Here is an 18073-nt window from a genome sequence, read left to right on the forward strand (position 1 = left end):
GATAAGGTATTGAAGCTAGCACTTTCAACACTCTTAACTCTCTATATCTTCTTTGAGTTTTCCCCAGAGTTCTAACTTAGCCATCGGAGTGTTCCCTCCGGGAGAGCTCCCCAGGAACCCTTCATTTTCTTCTTCCTCTCAGGTGCCGTCCATCACAGCTAGGAGCCAACTCTCGGCCAGCTAGGAGTGCCCAGATTGTGTTGCATCAATATTTTTTAAAAAGAGTATTTAATGGATGGGTTAAAGTGTAGGTTAATTGTTACACTAAAACCTGACTCCTCTATCGGTTAGTAGAAAGGGATGTAGAGGGAAGTTAAGGATTAGGAAATCCAGATCAGGAAACAATTTTGTGGGTAGCATATCCGGAGTTGTAGGAGTTCTTAGCACATCATTATAAGCAGATCAATAAATCAGAATCATAAACGTGGTAGGAAACATGGTGTTATTTATCAAAATTCATGGGTGGGTTTTTATTAGAGGTGTAAAGTGGGCCGTGTCGGGCCGGCATGGCACGGCCCGTGGGCTGCCCACACTTTGTGCGGGCCGTGCCGTGCTGGCCTACGGGCCATCACGGGCCATGCCATCCTCCCCTATGAAAAATTTGGGGGTTGGCCTGGCACGGCCCACAACCTGGGCCCATGTGGGCCCGTGCCGGGTCATGCCGTGCCACGGGCCAGGCTGGCCCGTGGGCCAAGCCTTAGGCTAGGTTGGACCGTGTATTGGGCCAAAGCTATTTATTTAAAAAAGTTGACAAAAAACTTAAAATTTTAATTTTATATGAATTTTGTGTATAAAATTGCTTATATATGCAATAATTAAATAAATTAGTATAATAAAATAAAAAAAATATTTATTTTATTAATATATTATATACTATATATTATTATATAATTATAATATATATAAAATATATATATGGGTCGTACCGGGTCGTGCCACGGGCTGTGTTGGGCTAGGCTGCGGGCTAGGCTGCGGGCTAGCCCGCGGGCTGCGGGCAGCACAGCCTGCTCGATCGTGCCATGTCGTACTGGCCCGTGGACCTAAAATCCCAGGCCCAGCACGGCCCGCATGGTCATGCCGGGCCTGGCACGGCCCGTAGACCGTTGTGCCAGGTCTTATTGGGCTGGTCCAAGTTCGTGTCGAGCCATGCCGGGCCACGGGCGGCACGGCCTCAAAACTCTTTTCATACCATATCTGCATCATAGATTTTCCCTTATAAGCAAGTGTAATGAGCACTAACAAAAGTGCATGTGCTCATTGAAGGTTCTTGTTGTATGGATTTGGGATATATGCATGGGAATTGCTGTGTCCATACTCCACATGTGGGCCATGGGTCTTATATGCAGATTCCAATCGAAAGCACATGCCCAACCATATATTTATGTATGTGCATCAGTAGATCGACCAAATTATCTTTCCTTGTTGTTAGCTTGCTTTCTTTATGTTTTTTCCTCTTCCTGTTTGGTCGTTTGATTTGTAGAATTGCTCGACTGTGATGGAGGAAGTTTTGGGTGCAATTAGAGTTTCAATGGAGGAGGCAATAAATGCTAGAATGAGTAGCTCTTTCATACCACGGGTAGCGGACGTCATGCGCGGCGATGAGAAAAATAAGCAGTGCTTTGAGCCCTCGGTGGTGTCTTTGGGTCCTTATCACAGCGGTAAACCGCATCTTCAGCGCATGGAGCAGTACAAGTTTGTGTCATTGAAACAATACTTCAAACACGATGACGACTCTGTTCCCTTCGGTGAAGAGGAAGTCATTGCAAGGTGCTTTCAGAACTTCACCAGGGCGGCCATCAACGCCAAGAATTGGTACGAGATTGCGGTGCCTGAGAATGAAGAAAACCCGTTTGTGTGGATGATGTTTCTGGACATCTGCTTCCTCTTGAACTTCATGGAGCAGGCCGTCGGCACTAAGACGCCAAGCTCGGAAGTGGCCGGTGGTGATAATAACTTGAGGCTGAGCAGCCAGGAAGAGGCTTTCGTGGTGAGGGATATCATGCTCCTAGAAAACCAGCTTCCCTTTGAACTTGTCAAGACATTTTGCAATATTAAAAGGTCTGTAGAGCCTATACTTCGCGGTGAAGCTGGGGAGGGGCGGCAAATGTACAGAAGAATGATGTTGGAAATAGACCGATCCGTCCCGGTTGCCCAGCAGCAGCAGCAGCAGCAGCAGCAGTCCAGACGGTCGTCTGGGACGTCTCATATGGAGCCATATGCTCTGATGAATGCATTTGTTGACAAACTCATTAGGCATTATAGTCTCGAAAAACAAACCCCAACATCATCGTCGTCATCAGCAATATCTTCCAGTAATCCTAGCGCTCAAGTTCAACCAAAGCACCTTCTTGACCTCCTCAGAAGGAAGATCATCGGCGAGGAAAGCACCAGCAACAATTCTGATGAACAACAATCAACCGGCGGCCAGTGGTATTCATTCCGTTCTATCAAGGAACTCAAAGATGCAGGTATCAAGTTCAAGAAGACCGGCACAAACCAACTGAAGAACATCAGATTCAATAGCAAATTGTTTCGTGGGGAGCTCTATCTTCCTGTGATCATGGTGGATGACTCAACCAAATCCAGGCTGCTCAATATTATCGCCTACGAGATGGGGCAAGGCGGTCCTCCCGACCGTGCGGTCACGTCCTACGCCTGCTTCATGGACTCCCTCATTGATAGTGCGGAGGACGTGAAGGAGCTGAGGTCGGGAGGAATTCTGCTCAACGCCCTAGGTAGCGACGAGGAGGTGGCAGATCTTTTCAATACATTGACGACCGGTGTTACGCCTGAGCCTGGTGCATATGCTCATGTGAAGAGCTCCATTGAATCTCATTGCATGACTGAATGGAAGGTATCCTTGGCAAACCTCTATCATACCCATTTCAATAGCCCTTGGACGACGATAGCCTTTATTGCAGCTCTGTTCCTTCTCATCCTGACTATCTGTCAAACTTTCTTTGCTGCCTTCCCTCGAGAAGCAGTGTTTAAAAACTGATCAGATGACTCGGCTCAGTTTCTAATATATTAATTTCCTCTAGTTGACTCGGCAAGATTAATTATTAATTTCTTGTTATATTCTTACATTTTTATGTCTTTGTCTCTGTGTGTATGCATAGAATTACTCTTTTGTATATTGGGATCGAACTTTTATGTAATTAATAAATATATTGGTGGATCTTTTGTCAATCCATTTGAAACCACCCTCAGCCTCCGTCCATTTTCTGTTTAAGGGGGTATTCTGTAGTGTGGATGAGAAATTAGTAGGTGTGGATTGGTCCACACCACACTCTGTGGAATGGATCAAGTCACACCACATCACAGTCTACAACTGTATTGAACTATGGATAAATTGTGTGGATCAGATCAGTCCACACCCACGGTGCCATTTTGTAGGAGTGGTGTGGATCACACACTCTTTTGATTTTATGTATTTTATATACATTTTATTGGAGATCTACACAATTGATCATAAATGTCTAATGTTTGCATTTCATATGGTAAATAAATTGAAAAAAAAGGCATCAATATGTAAACAACAATTGCATTTTTTAAATAATTAAATTATTTTTTTAAATATTATTTTATTGATAAAAATATTAAAAAATTAATATTTAAATAATAAAAAAAGAGTTGAGAAGGAGAACCGTTGGACTTGTGCTAGAATTAACATTAAAAATTATTATTTTATTGATAATTTATTAAAAATTAAAAATTTAAGAATTATTAAAAGATTAAATAAAACGAGAGTAATTGGATCAATGTAACACAGGTGCGTTGCATTGAAACCTTCCCATTAACTGTCCACACCATAGTATGGACCATCTACGAGAAAATACTGTGGACAATAAATTGGGGTGTGGCCCGTCCCTATCCACACTATTTTGTAGATGGGACCATCCACACATAGCAGAACACCATATTTTATCATGAACATGACCAAAATGGTCCCATCCAGGATATTTACACACTACCGAACACCACCTAAAGTAACAAAAAAGTTACAACACAAACAATACAAATATTGTAATAGAAGGTTAGAAATGCATATAAATGATATGAGGGGTGAGAGGATATTGAATATCTTTTGGTTATAGGCTTTGCGATAATACCCAATTTTCGTAAGTACTACTTAATTCTCATTGCAACTAACTTAATGAGATAGGGTTTGGAGTCCACCCCTATCTCCAACGACTAACGAACTTATTTAATGGTTAACACAAAATGTTTGGGGGAGACCAGAACTAGGAGGCACAACATTGTAAGAACAATGAATGAGAATGCAATAAATATTTTATACTTGTTCGGACATTGATTTTAATCTTTTTTAAGGATGGTGTGGAGTACCTGCTATTATAAATGTTTTTCTTTTTTCCTTTCGAATGGATGTTAATAATGCTTTTTTCCAGGGTGATCTTGATAGGGAGGTTTACATGAATTTACAACTTGTTTTTTCTTTAAAGGCGAAGAATTTTGCATATCAACTTTGAAAATCTATACATGGGCTAAAGCAAGCCCCTTACAATTGGTTTGATAAATTTTCTACCACCCTCAAGTATGTTAGTCTAAACATAATCTTGTACTAAGTACTCTTTAATCGTTTCATCCTCAAGATCCAGCATCACTATTTTTCTTGTTTATGTTGATGAAATGCTCATTACTAAGAATGACGATTTAGTGGAGGTGGCGGCCCAGCACAACCCGACACGAAATTGGACTTGCCCGGCCCATCTCGGCACGAAGGCCCACGGGTCGTGCCAGGCTCGGCACAGAGGTCCATTCCTTACTGGGTTGGAGGTTCGAGGTCCACAGGTCTAGCCCGCAACACGGCCCGTCATGGGCCAACACGGCATGGCCCACAGGACCCGGCCTGTCCAGAATATAGTCGTTGCCCCCCCCCCCCCCCCCCAAGGGGCCCAATGGCTAGTTTCAACTTTTTGGGGGGTTTTTTACAAAAATACCCCCAACAACTATAAACAATGACCAAAATGACATAAATGGCCCCCAACAACTATAAAAAATGACATAAATGGCCCCCAACAGCTATATAATAGTTAGTCTAGGGGGGATTTTTGGGTAAAGTTATAAATTACTTTACAATGACCAAAATACCCCTCCCACCAACTAAATAACAGCTAATTTTTTGGGTATTTTGGGCAATTGAATTATGTTCAATTCCTATAAATAGCCCTATCCTCCATCATTTTCATCACACCAATTCAACAATTCTCTTAATCTTTTTTTTTTCTCTCTCTCTCATACTTCTACATTCTCAATTCTACAATTTGAGTAATTCTGATTAGCTAATTGTTTGATTCTGCATTCTCCAATTCTCAAGTCTCAACTTTATTGAAGTTTCAACTTTCAACAAGAAGAAGGCTTGCTCAACCAGCTCAAGTATCTCAATTTGGGAGGCTTGGACGTTGAAAGGCTTCAACTGTTGAAATCAAGTTAGGATTTTGAATTAGTAGTCCGGGTAAGTCAAGTTAGATTAATTTTTAATCTTTTTAGAATTAAAAAAATGGCTAGCTCTTCTGAAAACTGATTCCCCAACATGTTCACCATTGATGATATTCAATCGCATCATGATAGTGTTAGCACTGATGCGATTGATATCAATGGAAGTGGAACTTTCACCCCCGATACTAATACTAGGGGAAAAAGAAGGACCTCTAAGTTGAGTCGCTTTGTTTGGAAAATTTTCAAAGTAGAGGATATTAAGGGGAAGGGGAAAATGGCCGTTTGCTAAAAATGTTGAAAGGACTTTAGTTATTGTAGCAAGGGTGGTACGGGTCATTTGAGCAGACATCTATTCACACATGAGAAGGAAGAAGATGAAGGGAGAGAAACAACTCAAACACAAATTGGGAGGGGGAGTAGTTTTGGTACTTTTAAATATTTACAAGAAAAAATGAGACAAGAATTAGCTATGTATATTGTACATGCAGAACAACAATTTATATTATTTGAAGATCCAAATCTTGAAAAATGCTTTTATAATTCTGTAAACCCACAATATAAAAAAGCTTCTAGGAATACTATTAGAATAGATGCTTTAAAAATTTTTTATTCATATAAACAAAATTTAATTTCTTTGTTAGAAAATCTTAATTCTAAAGTTGCAATTACTTCAGATGTTTGGACATCCAAATTTAATATAAGTTATATTTGTGTTACTGACCATTTTATTAATGAAAATTGGCTTTTGAGAAAAAAGAATTAACTCATTATATGACATATGATAATTTTTTTGTGAAACACATACATTTCTTGGCAGTTGTTACTACAGGTCGAGAACCTACTAGTTTCTCTGAGGCAATGACTGATGCTTGGTGGCGCGAGGCTATGCACCAAGAGAGACAGGCTTTGGAAGACAATAGGACATGGACCTTGGAAGACCTCCCACCTGGAAAAAAAGGCAATCGGGTGTAAATGGGTCTACAGAATCAAGTACAACTCTGATGGATCCATTGAAAGATTTAAAGCACGGTTGGTAGTCCTGGGCAACACTCAAGTTGAAGGTCTTGATTACAACGAGACCTTTGCCCCTATGGCTAAAATGGTCACAGTTCGAACCTTCTTAGCAGTTGTTGCGGCCCAACATTGAGAATTGCATCAGATGGATGTCCACAATGCTTTTCTGCACGGTGATCTCCATGACGAGGTCTATATGAAACCTCCTTCAGGTTTTTCGGCCTTCGGGACTGGAAAGGTATGCAAACTCCGGAAATCTTTGTATGGTCTGCGGCAAGCCCCCCGGAACTAGTTCTCTAAGTTAGGTGCTGCCTTGAAAACTTTTGGGTTTGAACAGTCCTATTTTGGTTATTCCTTATTTACATATCGTAAGAATGGGGTTGTCTTGCACATCCTGGTTTATGTTGATGACTTAATCATTGGTGGGAATAACCCGGAGTTCATACGCAAATTTGAACAGTATATGAACCGGTGTTTTCGCATGAAGGACTTAGGTGTTCTTAAATATTTTTTGGGCATCGAAGTGACTCGCGGATCATCGGGGATATTTCTTTGCCAAAGAAAATACGCACTTGATATTATTACAGAAACTGGCTTATTGGGATCCAAACCTGCTCACTTTCCTATTACTCAGAATCATAAACTTGCCCTTGCTGACGGAGCACTCCTGGATGACCCTGAACGATATCGATGTCTTGTGGGCCATTTGATTTATTTAACCATTACACGACCAGAGTTCAGTTATTGCATCCATGTCCTGGCTCAATTTATGCAGTGTCCTCGTGTTGATTATTGGGATGCGGCATTACGTGTGGTTCGTTATCTGAAAGGACGTCCTAGTTAAGGAATATTTTTGCACTTTGATAGTGATCTGCAATTGTATGCCTATTGTGATTCCGACTGGGCGAGTTGTCTTCTAACTTGTCGCTCTCTTACTGGGTATTTTATCATGTTCGAACATTCCCCCATCTCCTAAAAGACTAAGAAACAACATACTGTCTCCCATTCCTCTATCGAGGTTGAATACTGGTCAATGGCTACTGCCAGTTGTGAGTTGAAGTGGCTAAAAGGTCTGTTGTCGTCATTGGGTATATCTCATCCTCAACCTATATGCTTGTTTTGTGACAATCAAGCCACTCTACACATTGCTGCAAACCCTGTCTTCCATGAGCGAACCAAACATATTGAAGTTGATTGTCATTTCATTCGCAATGAGCTCCAACGCGGCACCATTGTGCCTTCCTATGTCCGTATCGGTGAACAAGTTGCCGACATTTTCACAAAGGCTCTTAGACAAAAACAGTTTGATTTTTTCCTTCCCAAGCTAGGCATTCACAATCCTCATGCACCACCTTGAGGGGACGTATTGGACAAAGATAAGGCTCATCCCGGATTTGAAGGCTCATCCTTATCCTGGATTTGTATATTCCCTGTACAGTTAGGATTTAGAAGTTTTAGAAGCTCAGTATTTCCTTTTGGATTAGGAATTAGTTTTTAGAAAGTTTTGAGGAGCAAGAACTCCAATCGAATTTGTATATATATATATATCATAAGATATCAATGAAAAATCAGAATCTTGGGCTTCCGAAAATTTTCAACTTTTAATCTAATGTATGAAAAATTATTAACTTTTAATTCATATTGTTTGACTCTTTTTTCTTTCTTTACTTCGTAAGGTGACTCTTCATTGTTTTACTTCATTATTGCAGCCTGGTAGAGACAATACCGGATTTTTAGTTGTGAAAAGGATAGATAGAGCAATAATTGAGTTCTATCAACTGGAAGATATGTTGGAATAATGTATTTTGCACATTACAGACATAATTTAAATGTATTTTGCCTTACTCAATGGAATAGTGTATTTTTACTAGTCTCTAGATATCTAGAAATTAATTGAATATAACCATTAATTTCTCTGTCATTGCATACTTATTTGAAATCAAAGGCATTCATTAACATTGCACACTATGTATTTGAGGCAAACTTCATCTTTCATCACCATGCATCAACCAGATGCATACATGAAACCTAACATATCCATCTTCTTATGACAACACAACTAATTAGGCCAATACAGAAAACCCAAGACCAAATAGATTCGATAGAATCATATTTTCTTATATGAAATTCCCTTCAAAAGTAATAATTCCCCCCTTTGATTATCTAATATCTTTAACAATAAAGTCATCTGACACCCGTCAAGCATGACTACAACTGATTATGGGTGCATGACTCCATGTCTACAACCTTGTGTGAATTGCTTTGATTGAGACATCTCTTAATTATACGTGTTTTATTATATATATATATATATATATATATATGTGGGGTTGTAATAACGAGGAGCTAAGATTGAGCTGAAATAGTTCCCACATATAACCATCGACGTAGGATTTACAGACGAACCACATAAATATTTCATGTCTCTTTATTTAATCTTTCTCTTTCAATGAATTTACTTTGTCCCTAGAAAGAACAAAGGCCTCCATTTGTTTGCAGTATGATTGTTATTTTATGGTAATTTTGTTTGTAATAATACAATATGATGAGTGAAAAAAAAAAAAAAATGGAGTACTGCAAGTAAAATTGTAATGCCAACAAATCAGGCTTAAAGTATTAGAAAGAGTACTTTTGCACCAATTAATGCAAATAAAATTGTAATGGAAAAGGGTCTCCATTTCTTCCTAATTGAATCTAGCATCTCCTATAAGAGAAAATTTCATGGGCTGTGTAACCAATCAAAGAGTGAACACACCACTAATTTGTGCACAGGGTGTGGGCTCAAGGTGTAAGGATCACTACTTGCGTGTTTTTTCTTGATTGGTCATGTACGTAACCTGTTGCACACGGTTACACGCCTCTTATTTTTTGCAAATCTTGATAGATGTTTTATGGGCTGTGGAGCCAATCATTGTTTCCAGGTCTGCAGCATAAAGTGGAGACTGGATTCATTCCTCACAAAAGCATTCCCACACTGTGCTTACGCCAATGGAGATATTTTCAATGCACAACTGTAATGGAGCAAAATAATTGGTGCCACAGCCCATATGATTTTAAAAACACTTAAATGGAACCATTTTGGCCACTTGATCAAATGGTCCAATCGTCTAATCTGAATCCGGGTCAGATAGTTTTGGGGCCATGATTGGTCCAGTCTGATCGATCCAATCATTTGGTCCGGTTTGATATTCAAAACCACAAATCATATAAGTCATAGTTTTTGAATTGCTGTTGATTCAGATGGTCGGATCGTTGAGTTTGGGAATCGTTCAGGCAATCAGTTTCGTTTTACCCCAAACTCAGTTCCTGACCAAAAACCGTTGAATCGGTTAATAATCTATTGATCTGTGTGGTCAAACCGTCTACCAATCAACTCTTTCAACAATTTTTGATCATTTTTTATTTTTAATTATTTTTTTATTTTTTTAAATTTTATTATAAAAATGAAACGTCCAAAACGATTAAAACATCGACCCAAAAACCGGTGACCATAACAATTCCATTTCCCGATCATTTTTTAAATCCATGATACAAACTATTCAGCTAATCTGCTATCACGTAGAGAAGCCTACGCCACCGGAATTTTTATTTCAATCCTCACCAAAGATAGAACCACAGGAAACTTACAGCAATGAGCATCCACTTTTCTTTGAATATGTGCTTGCACATTATGCAAGCAAGTCATAAAGGTATCAATAATTCGAACATTAATTCCCAAACTGCTGGATTTTATATGTAGATTCCAATCCAAATTATAATCACACACTCGCAGTACTATTGCTGAATGTTGATCATCATTTCTTAATACCCATCTAAGCAAATAAATGCGCATGCAGCAGCTCACTTCGATCTTCATCACCACACACTCTCTCTCTTAATTTATATCTTTCTCTCTCCTTGTTAATTTGATTAATCTTTTCGTTTGAATTAATTTGAGATGGCAAATGTGGATGAATCGTACACCATTACAACAACACGTAGTTTCAATATTGCATCAGGTAATAAATGCTAGAATTGACAACTGTTTGATACCGCGGGTAACAGATGCCATGCGTAGCGATGAGAGAAACGATCAGTCCTTTGATCCTTTGGTGGTGTCTTTGGGTCCTTATCACCATGGCCAACCGCAGCTAGAGCGCATGGAACAGTACAAGCTTGTGGCGTTGAAACAATACTTCAGCCACAATAATGGCTCCTCTGCTCCCAACCCTATCACTGAAATGCATTTCATAACATCGTGCTTCCTCAGCTTTTTCAGAGCTGAAGCTATCAACGCCAAGAAGTGGTACGAGATCGACGACCCTGATGAGGATGAACAGGTCTTGTTTGTGTGGTGATGTTCGTGGATATCTGCTTCATCTTGAACTTCATGAAGCAGGCCGTCGGCACTCGGACGCCAGACCCAGACGTGGCCGGCGGTGGTTATGATGCTTCTTTCAGGCTGAGCAGCCACGAAGAGGCTCTGGTGGTGAGGGATATCATGCTCCTAGAAAACCAGATCCCGTTTGAACTTGTCCGGATATTTTGCGATATCAAAAGGTATGTAGAGTCTTTTATTCACTCTGAAGATGGAAGAAGGTCGACGGAGGAGCAACCGGTGACAAGAGCACGGTTGCCATTTCAAGCGACCAGATTTGTACCAGCTGGTCCCCAGCCTCAGCAGCAGCAGCCCCAGTCGTCTAGGACTCGTATCGAGCCATGTGTTCTGATGAATGCATTTGTTGACAAACTCATTAGACATTTTAGGCTTCAACCAGAAACCCCAACGTCATCGTCATTACCATCATCCCACTCAAGCGATCAAGCTGAACCAAAGCACCTTCTTGACCTCCTCCGAAGGAAGATCATCGGCGAGGAAAGCAGCAGCAATCATTCTGATGACCATGAACAACAATCAATCGGTGGTCAGTGGTATTCGTTTCGTTCCATGAAGGAACTGAAAGAAGCAGGAATCAAGTTCAGAAAGAGCAGTGATACAAACCAACTGAAGAACCTCAGATTCAATAGCAAATTGTTTCGTGGGGAGCTCTATCTTCCTGTGATCATGGTCGATGACTCAACCAAATCCAGGCTGCTCAATATTATGGCCTACGAGATGGGGCAAGGCGGTCCTCCCGACCGTGCGGTCACGTCCTACGCCTGGTTCATGGACTCCCTCATTGATAGTGCGGAGGACGTGAAGGAGCTGAGGTCGAAAGGCATTCTGCTCAACGCCCTAGGGAGCGACGAGGAAGTGGCAGAGCTTTTCAATGACCACACCAGAGTAGAGTTCGACAGGGAACCCAAAGCCAATGACCACACCTCTTGTGTACGGGCTGCATCCGACCGTCCAACCTCACCTACCTCCAGACAGCCTCAAGTATAAATAAGGGGCAACCCCCTCAACGTAAGGGGCTTGAATCTTAAATACAGAATTTGGAACTAAGAACGCTCTGAATACTTGTGGCCTCGTCTGAGTGCTCCCACCTCAGGCCTCACCCACCTCGTACTACCTTGAACTAACGTGACTGTCGGAGTCTCCTCCTTGGGTGACAGGCCTACCAGCCCTCGGCCAATCTAGGCCTCGAACTACTTAGCCATGTCTCGGCTCAGAAGCAAATTGATAGTGTTGCCCCTAGACCATTTTGGGTAGCAAAAATTGGCGTCGTCTATGGGATCACTGCTAAGATTTCCCTCAACTAAACTTGCATTCTCTCAAACTTAAGGAACAATCTCCTAAGCTTCATCCGACATTGCAAGAAACACTAGGAACACCCAGAACCTGGTCACAAAGGATCAACTCCAAACGCTACTCGACTAGCTCGACGACCTTGCTCTGAGGATCGACGAGGTGAGGCCCCAGGCAGGAGGCCACCCACAGGGTAGCCGCCCCTCCAGGAGCTCAAGGCACCGAGGTGAATGTGCATCCCTGGACCCGTTAGCCGTCGGCCTGGATGGGTCCCATAGGACCGAACCCTCGGAGTCCGACAACAGCCAATGTGCCAACCAACAACTGAGGGCCTCTTGACCTCCCAACCGAGGAAGAGGCGAATCTACACAGTCTCGCGATCATCACCGATACCAGGAACATCACCTTCACTAAAGAGAAGAATCCTAGGACAAAGGCGGGCAATCGGGCCACCATAGGCCCCCTCTGAGGGCCAAAGATCGACGCCGCACCTCTTCCTCTCGTGTCTCGAACCTCCAAGACCTCTTCAATGACAGGTGGGCTAGAATACACGAACATGCGCCTGCATCAGAGTATTCGGGGAACCGAGTCAATCCACATAGCGTCCAAGAGATCCAGAACAGGGCCCAAGCACCCCTTGACTAAAGAATCGTTGACCTATAGGCACAACTCGGCACTGTCAAGGATGAGCTTCGCCAAGTTAGAGAAAGCGGAGTTGAGGCCTCGACTAGCCAAAATCCTCTGTCCGGCATAATGGATTTATTCTCCCTAAACATTATCTCTGACCCTCTCCCACCACACTTCAAAGCACCCACACTCGAGATGTACGATGAGACAATAGACCCAGACGATCACTTGGAAAATTTCAAGGCGTTCATGCTCCTCTACGGATACTCTAATGCCCTAATGTGCCAGACTTTCCAGGCGACCTTCAAGGGGGCTATCGATGGTTCTCCAGACTCCCACCTTGGTCCATTAGCTCGTGGGAACAACTCACTATCCTCTTCCTCACCCACTACCTCAGTAGCAAGAGATGCTAGAAGAGCGTAGTCTCTCTCATGGCCGTCTGAGAAGCACGAGGAGAGCCTACAGTCCAACATTGACCGCTTCAAGAAGGAAGAACCCAATGGTCTCCACGCATGCAACTATTAACGGCCTACTGCTAGGCTTGGCCCTTAGGTGCTCAGTCGCCATGACACCACCGAAGTCCAAGGCAGAATTCCTGAAGAATAGTCAAAAGTACATCGCCGCTGAGGAGGCCTTGGTTGGCGATCGCCAGGAAGGAGAAGCCGACCGCCACCACAAGGGCCCAAAGAAGAAAAAGAGGAATGGAGACAACCACAACAACAACAACAACACAAGATACAACAAGAAGCCACCGGCCTCGGCCATTGCTTACAGCAAATACACACCAGTCAACACCACCTGGACACAGATCCTCATGTAAGTAGGGAAGGAAGAGTACATGAAGTGGCCTAAAAAGATGAAGAGGAACCCCAGGAGAGGAAATCCAAAGAAGTACTGCAAGTACCACCATAGCACCAACCACGACACCAAGGACTTCTATGAGTTGAAAAACGAAATAGAGTCCATCATCCGCCGTGGTCACCTAAAGTAGTACATGTGAGGCGAGGTCGGGTTCTCATCCTCGTAGCAACAACAGTAGATAGCTAGCATCATAATAGACATCATTGTTGGGGGCACGGCCTCAGAAGGAGCCTCGGCCTTAGCCCATAAGGCCTACGCAAGGCAGTTGAACATCCAGGAATCAGCCCCCAAGAAGCAGTAACAGAGCGAAGCCCTCACTTTCATAGATGAAGACTTACAGGGAATCTCAATCCCGCATGACGAAGTGCTCAAGGTGTCCGCCGTCGTCGCAAATGAATGTGCCCAAGCACTTGCAGTCCGCCGACGTGCCACTCGTTGGCTTCTCCAGAAATGTAGTCAGGCCAGAGGGAAGAATCACCCTACTAGTCACGGTAGAGACAAAACCTTGGCAAGTGACGAGGATGAACGAGTTCCTGGTTGTGAGAATCGACTCCCCCTACAACACCATCATCGGGAGGCCGACCCTCCACGCACTCAAGGCAGCCATCTCCTCCTACCACCTCGCCCTTAAGTTCTCCACCAAGCATGGCATTGGAGTTGTTCGAGGAGATCAGCAAGTTACCCGCCAGTGCTATGTGTTAACACTAAAGGGTAAGAACAAGGAAGCCCTGCCACTTAAGGGCCTGAACCTCAGGGAGGAGCTAGTAAGCCAAGGCCTACTAGCTGAGGACCTCTTCTTGGTTCCCATAGATGGGCCAAGCCAGAGAAAATAGTCCACATTGGGTCCAACCTTCACCTAGAAAAGCCTATCCAAATTGGTAAGTTTCCTCAGAACCAATGCCGACATCTTTTCTTGGTCTTAAGTAGGGGTCTGTTTGGTATTGTATGCTTTTTGGGTCTATTAGTCTTTGCTTCATTGGTCTAGGTGTTCTAATGGGTCAAGAATGGGCCTGACATCAGCCATCACCCTTTTGAGGCTTCATGTTGGGACAGATGATGTGGCAATTTAATTTAGTGCGTCGAAATGGTATCTTTCCAATTTAACGGTCAAATGGTTGAATTTTGATATTAAATTTGATGTGCTGGGGTCTTTTGGGTCTTTGAACATAATGGTGATTCCTGATTGGTCAAATAGGGTCGGGATGATTTGAGATCTATGGTTGACAAGTTCAAATCAATGAGATTTATTGAAATAGAATCTTTGTTTAATGAAGCGTTAAACGAGGGAATTTTGGGATGAAATTTGGTGGGTTTGCACTTTTGAATATCCTAAATCTAATAAAAGTGATGGGTTTTTTATTAGAAGTGTAGGTTGACTGATTTAGTTCAGATCAAGGTCTCAGCTTATAATTTTCCAATCAATGGAATGGCCTGAAATGGAATCTTGCTTTTTTAATGGTCAAATGGAGGTGTTTGGTTGTGAAATTTGATGTGCTAGGGTTTTTTGGATCTTTAAGCATGGTGGTGGGGTCTGATGGGTGAAATAAGGCTTGGATGATGAAGATTTGTAATAGGTGAGCTCTTAATCAATAAGATCCGCCAAAATAGAATCCAAGCATGATGTTGGGTCAAACAGGGGAATTTTAAGCTTCAATTTGGTAAGTAGGCATGAATTAGGGTGAGTCAAGTGGATGGTTCTGATATGAGAAAGATATGGTCGATCTTGGTAATCACTTAAGGTTATCGGAATGAAATCTTGATGTTTTTGCGATTGATCATTGTAGATTCATGTTGGGATTCACTAACTAATTGTTTCCTAATGTTGTATAGATCGGGGCCGTTAGAAAGGGGTTGACATTATGAACAATGGATCTTTGTAGTTTAGTCATGAAAAGTGATGTGCAACTAAGTTATAGTTTTCCAATTCTGGGGATGATGTTTGATTGGATGTTGATGTTGATTTCAAGGTTGTTATTTATCCTGTGGATTGTGTCAAAGGAGGGCATTTCGGGTTTTGGAAAGTTTCAAGTTGATCTAGTTGCGTTTCTAAGTTTTTGAGGTCTAAGAGGAGATTACAAAGAGGTAGGGTGAAGGGACTGAGCAAAAATTGGGTGCTAACACCGTGCGACTAACTGCCCTTCTTCCCGCGGCTCGATGAAGATTGAGGGCCAGAAGGATAAGGCCCCCTTGGATGGAAGCCCCCTTGAAGAGCCAGTGGCCTCTCCTCCTCGGCTGACCTCTTCTGGCTAGTCTCTCGTTGCCAGCTCTCCTCAACCAGCCTCTTGCCTCAGTTGGCTCCAGCGTTGGCAGGAGCTTGAGGCCGAGGCGTCCTCTCGGCAGGCACAACCCCCCATGGCATCTGCCTCCCCAACGGGCCCTTGCCTAGTGCCCTCTTCTTGACCTGGGCCTTTTCTAATAGTAGCCGCTTCGCGTCAACCAACATCTCGGCAAAAGAGCAAAATACACATCAGTACCTCCAAATTGACAAGAGAGCCAGCATGTTAAAAAGCCGATGACAGAAACCTCCCTACCAAGGCGGGCGGAACTAAGCCCAGCAAAAACCAAAGGGAGCTCTTTCTCCACTAGGGCTTGGCCCGGATCGTCCCCAATGTACGAATGTGGGTAATCACATTAGCTTAACCATCACGAATAAGGACTTTGGCCTTCTCGACTGGCCAGCAAAACTCCCCTAACCCGACTAGGGCTTGGCCTAGATCGTCCCCAACACACGAATGTGGGTAATCACATCAGTTTCATCGTCCCAAAGAAGGACTTTGGCCTTCTCGACTGGCAGGCAAAGCTCTCCTAGCCCAACTTAAACAACCAACCCTCGGGACAAGATACAAAGAAGAATTTGTTCTTCTAGTTACGAGCAGATGTAGGGTTGTCAACAGTTCGACCTTTCTGAGACTATAAATAATACATACCCCCCTCACTAAGGTATGACCTCGACACGAACATGGCATGGAAAATCCTTTGGGTCGGCTCCACGTCTCAAAGCCGAGCCACCACCAGCATAGCGATGATGGTCCTAAGAGCATTAGAGGCTAGCTGACTGATGGAGATGTCGTACGACCTCAACAGCTCGGGGATGAGAGGATTGAAAGAATGGTAGGATCCATCTAATGGACGCCATAAAGATTGCGGAATTTCAAAAATTTTCCTACCTTCTCCCAACTGGGAATCGTATTCCCTAAATTTAGAATACAATATTCAAGGATCCTACTTGAACCATAATCGAACCAGATCTGAACCAAAAGGGAAGGGAGGAATTATACCTGATCCAGAGAAGCAGTATCTCCCAAAGTTGGTGTTCACGCCCAAAGAGGACACCAAGATCTGCTCCTGCTGAAGATGACACAGCTGGATGTGGAACGGAACCAGCAGAGTGCGTCCTACACACTGGATCCCTCTCAAGAATCCTCTGGAAACTCTAAGCACCAAATCTTTTTCAATCTTTTCTACAAGACTGATGTCAAGAACTGATTTCTTAACTTCTTTCTTCTTCAAAGATCGAATATTGTCAGAAAGAGTGGCGGCAGCTGGAGGAGAACTCCTGTGACGAAGATGGCTGAATTGATTCTCTTCTCTCTAGAGTGTGAATGAGATCTAATCTCAGTTCGCATGATGCTTTCTTGCTTACTACCCTTGGTTCGAAATCTGATATATTTCTCTTAGGGTTTCTCCTCTTTTCTTCTTGATTAAGAAACCTCCTAATTAGGAGTTATCCCAATCCAAATCAGTATTTGGATAGGGGATGATCTTAATCCTTTCTCCAGATTAAGTTAGCTTACTCCTGATCTTATCAGGAGGTTACTAGATTCAAATCTGATTTGAATTTGGTCTCCCATAATGGATAAGGTTAAAGGCCCAATCCTTTTACTAACATTAATCTCAGATCCGCCCCATAGATGGGTGATCATATCAGCCCAACTCGAAATGGGCTTTTGGCCCATTAAGTGTTCAATGCTTAACTAGTTTCCAATCTACTGCCCAGTTGGGCTTCTTTGTATGGCGTGGGACCCAAGCATTGATCTACACACTAGCCACATGGGTTCGGCCCAGCCGAATTCATTGAAAAGCTCAGTGAACCCCTGTGCCCATCACATGGACCCTATGGGCCCAACACTTACATTAAGTGGTCCCTGGGCCAAGCCATCTTATAAAAACCCAGGGACTGTGGGTAGGTGCAAGATTAGCCCATCAGGTACTATCCTAAATGGTTTTACACTTAACCTCTCAGCCCTTAATGATCAAGCACTGCCCGACAAGAGAGGACCTCTCCCTCGGCTGCAAGGAACAGTGCCGCACTCTCTACTCACATGGATCCCGGGAATTAAAACCATTTGCAAACACTTTGAAACCGTATATATATATATATATCATATATAAATTTTGCAAAACAAAATTCCAACAATTGAAATCAACTACCGGCAGTTTGGT

At 42.9% G+C, this 18073-nt stretch overlaps 1 protein-coding gene and 1 pseudogene across 1 annotated transcript; both read left to right on the forward strand.

The window, feature by feature from the left end:
* The first annotated feature begins 1435 nt into the window (after positions 1-1435).
* Positions 1436-3167, forward strand: LOC104586536 (putative UPF0481 protein At3g02645). The gene has a single exon (XM_010243803.3). The coding sequence runs from the start codon at positions 1496-1498 to the stop codon at positions 2996-2998; it is 1503 nt and encodes a 500-aa protein (XP_010242105.3). The 5' UTR covers positions 1436-1495; the 3' UTR covers positions 2999-3167.
* A 7067-nt stretch (positions 3168-10234) lies between these two features.
* Positions 10235-12903, forward strand: LOC148790477 (putative UPF0481 protein At3g02645; annotated as a pseudogene).
* The last annotated feature ends 5170 nt before the right edge of the window (positions 12904-18073 follow it).

The sequence above is a fragment of the Nelumbo nucifera genome, chromosome 7 (assembly GCF_055504915.1).
Source record: "Nelumbo nucifera cultivar China Antique chromosome 7, China Antique-T2T, whole genome shotgun sequence".
NCBI classification, from domain to species: domain Eukaryota; kingdom Viridiplantae; phylum Streptophyta; class Magnoliopsida; order Proteales; family Nelumbonaceae; genus Nelumbo; species Nelumbo nucifera.

What these genes read in the sequence shown, in the direction of transcription:
- LOC104586536 (XM_010243803.3), top strand. Translation starts at nt 1,496, where the DNA reads ATGGAGGAAGTTTTGGGTGCAATTAGAGTTTCAATGGAGGAGGCAATA.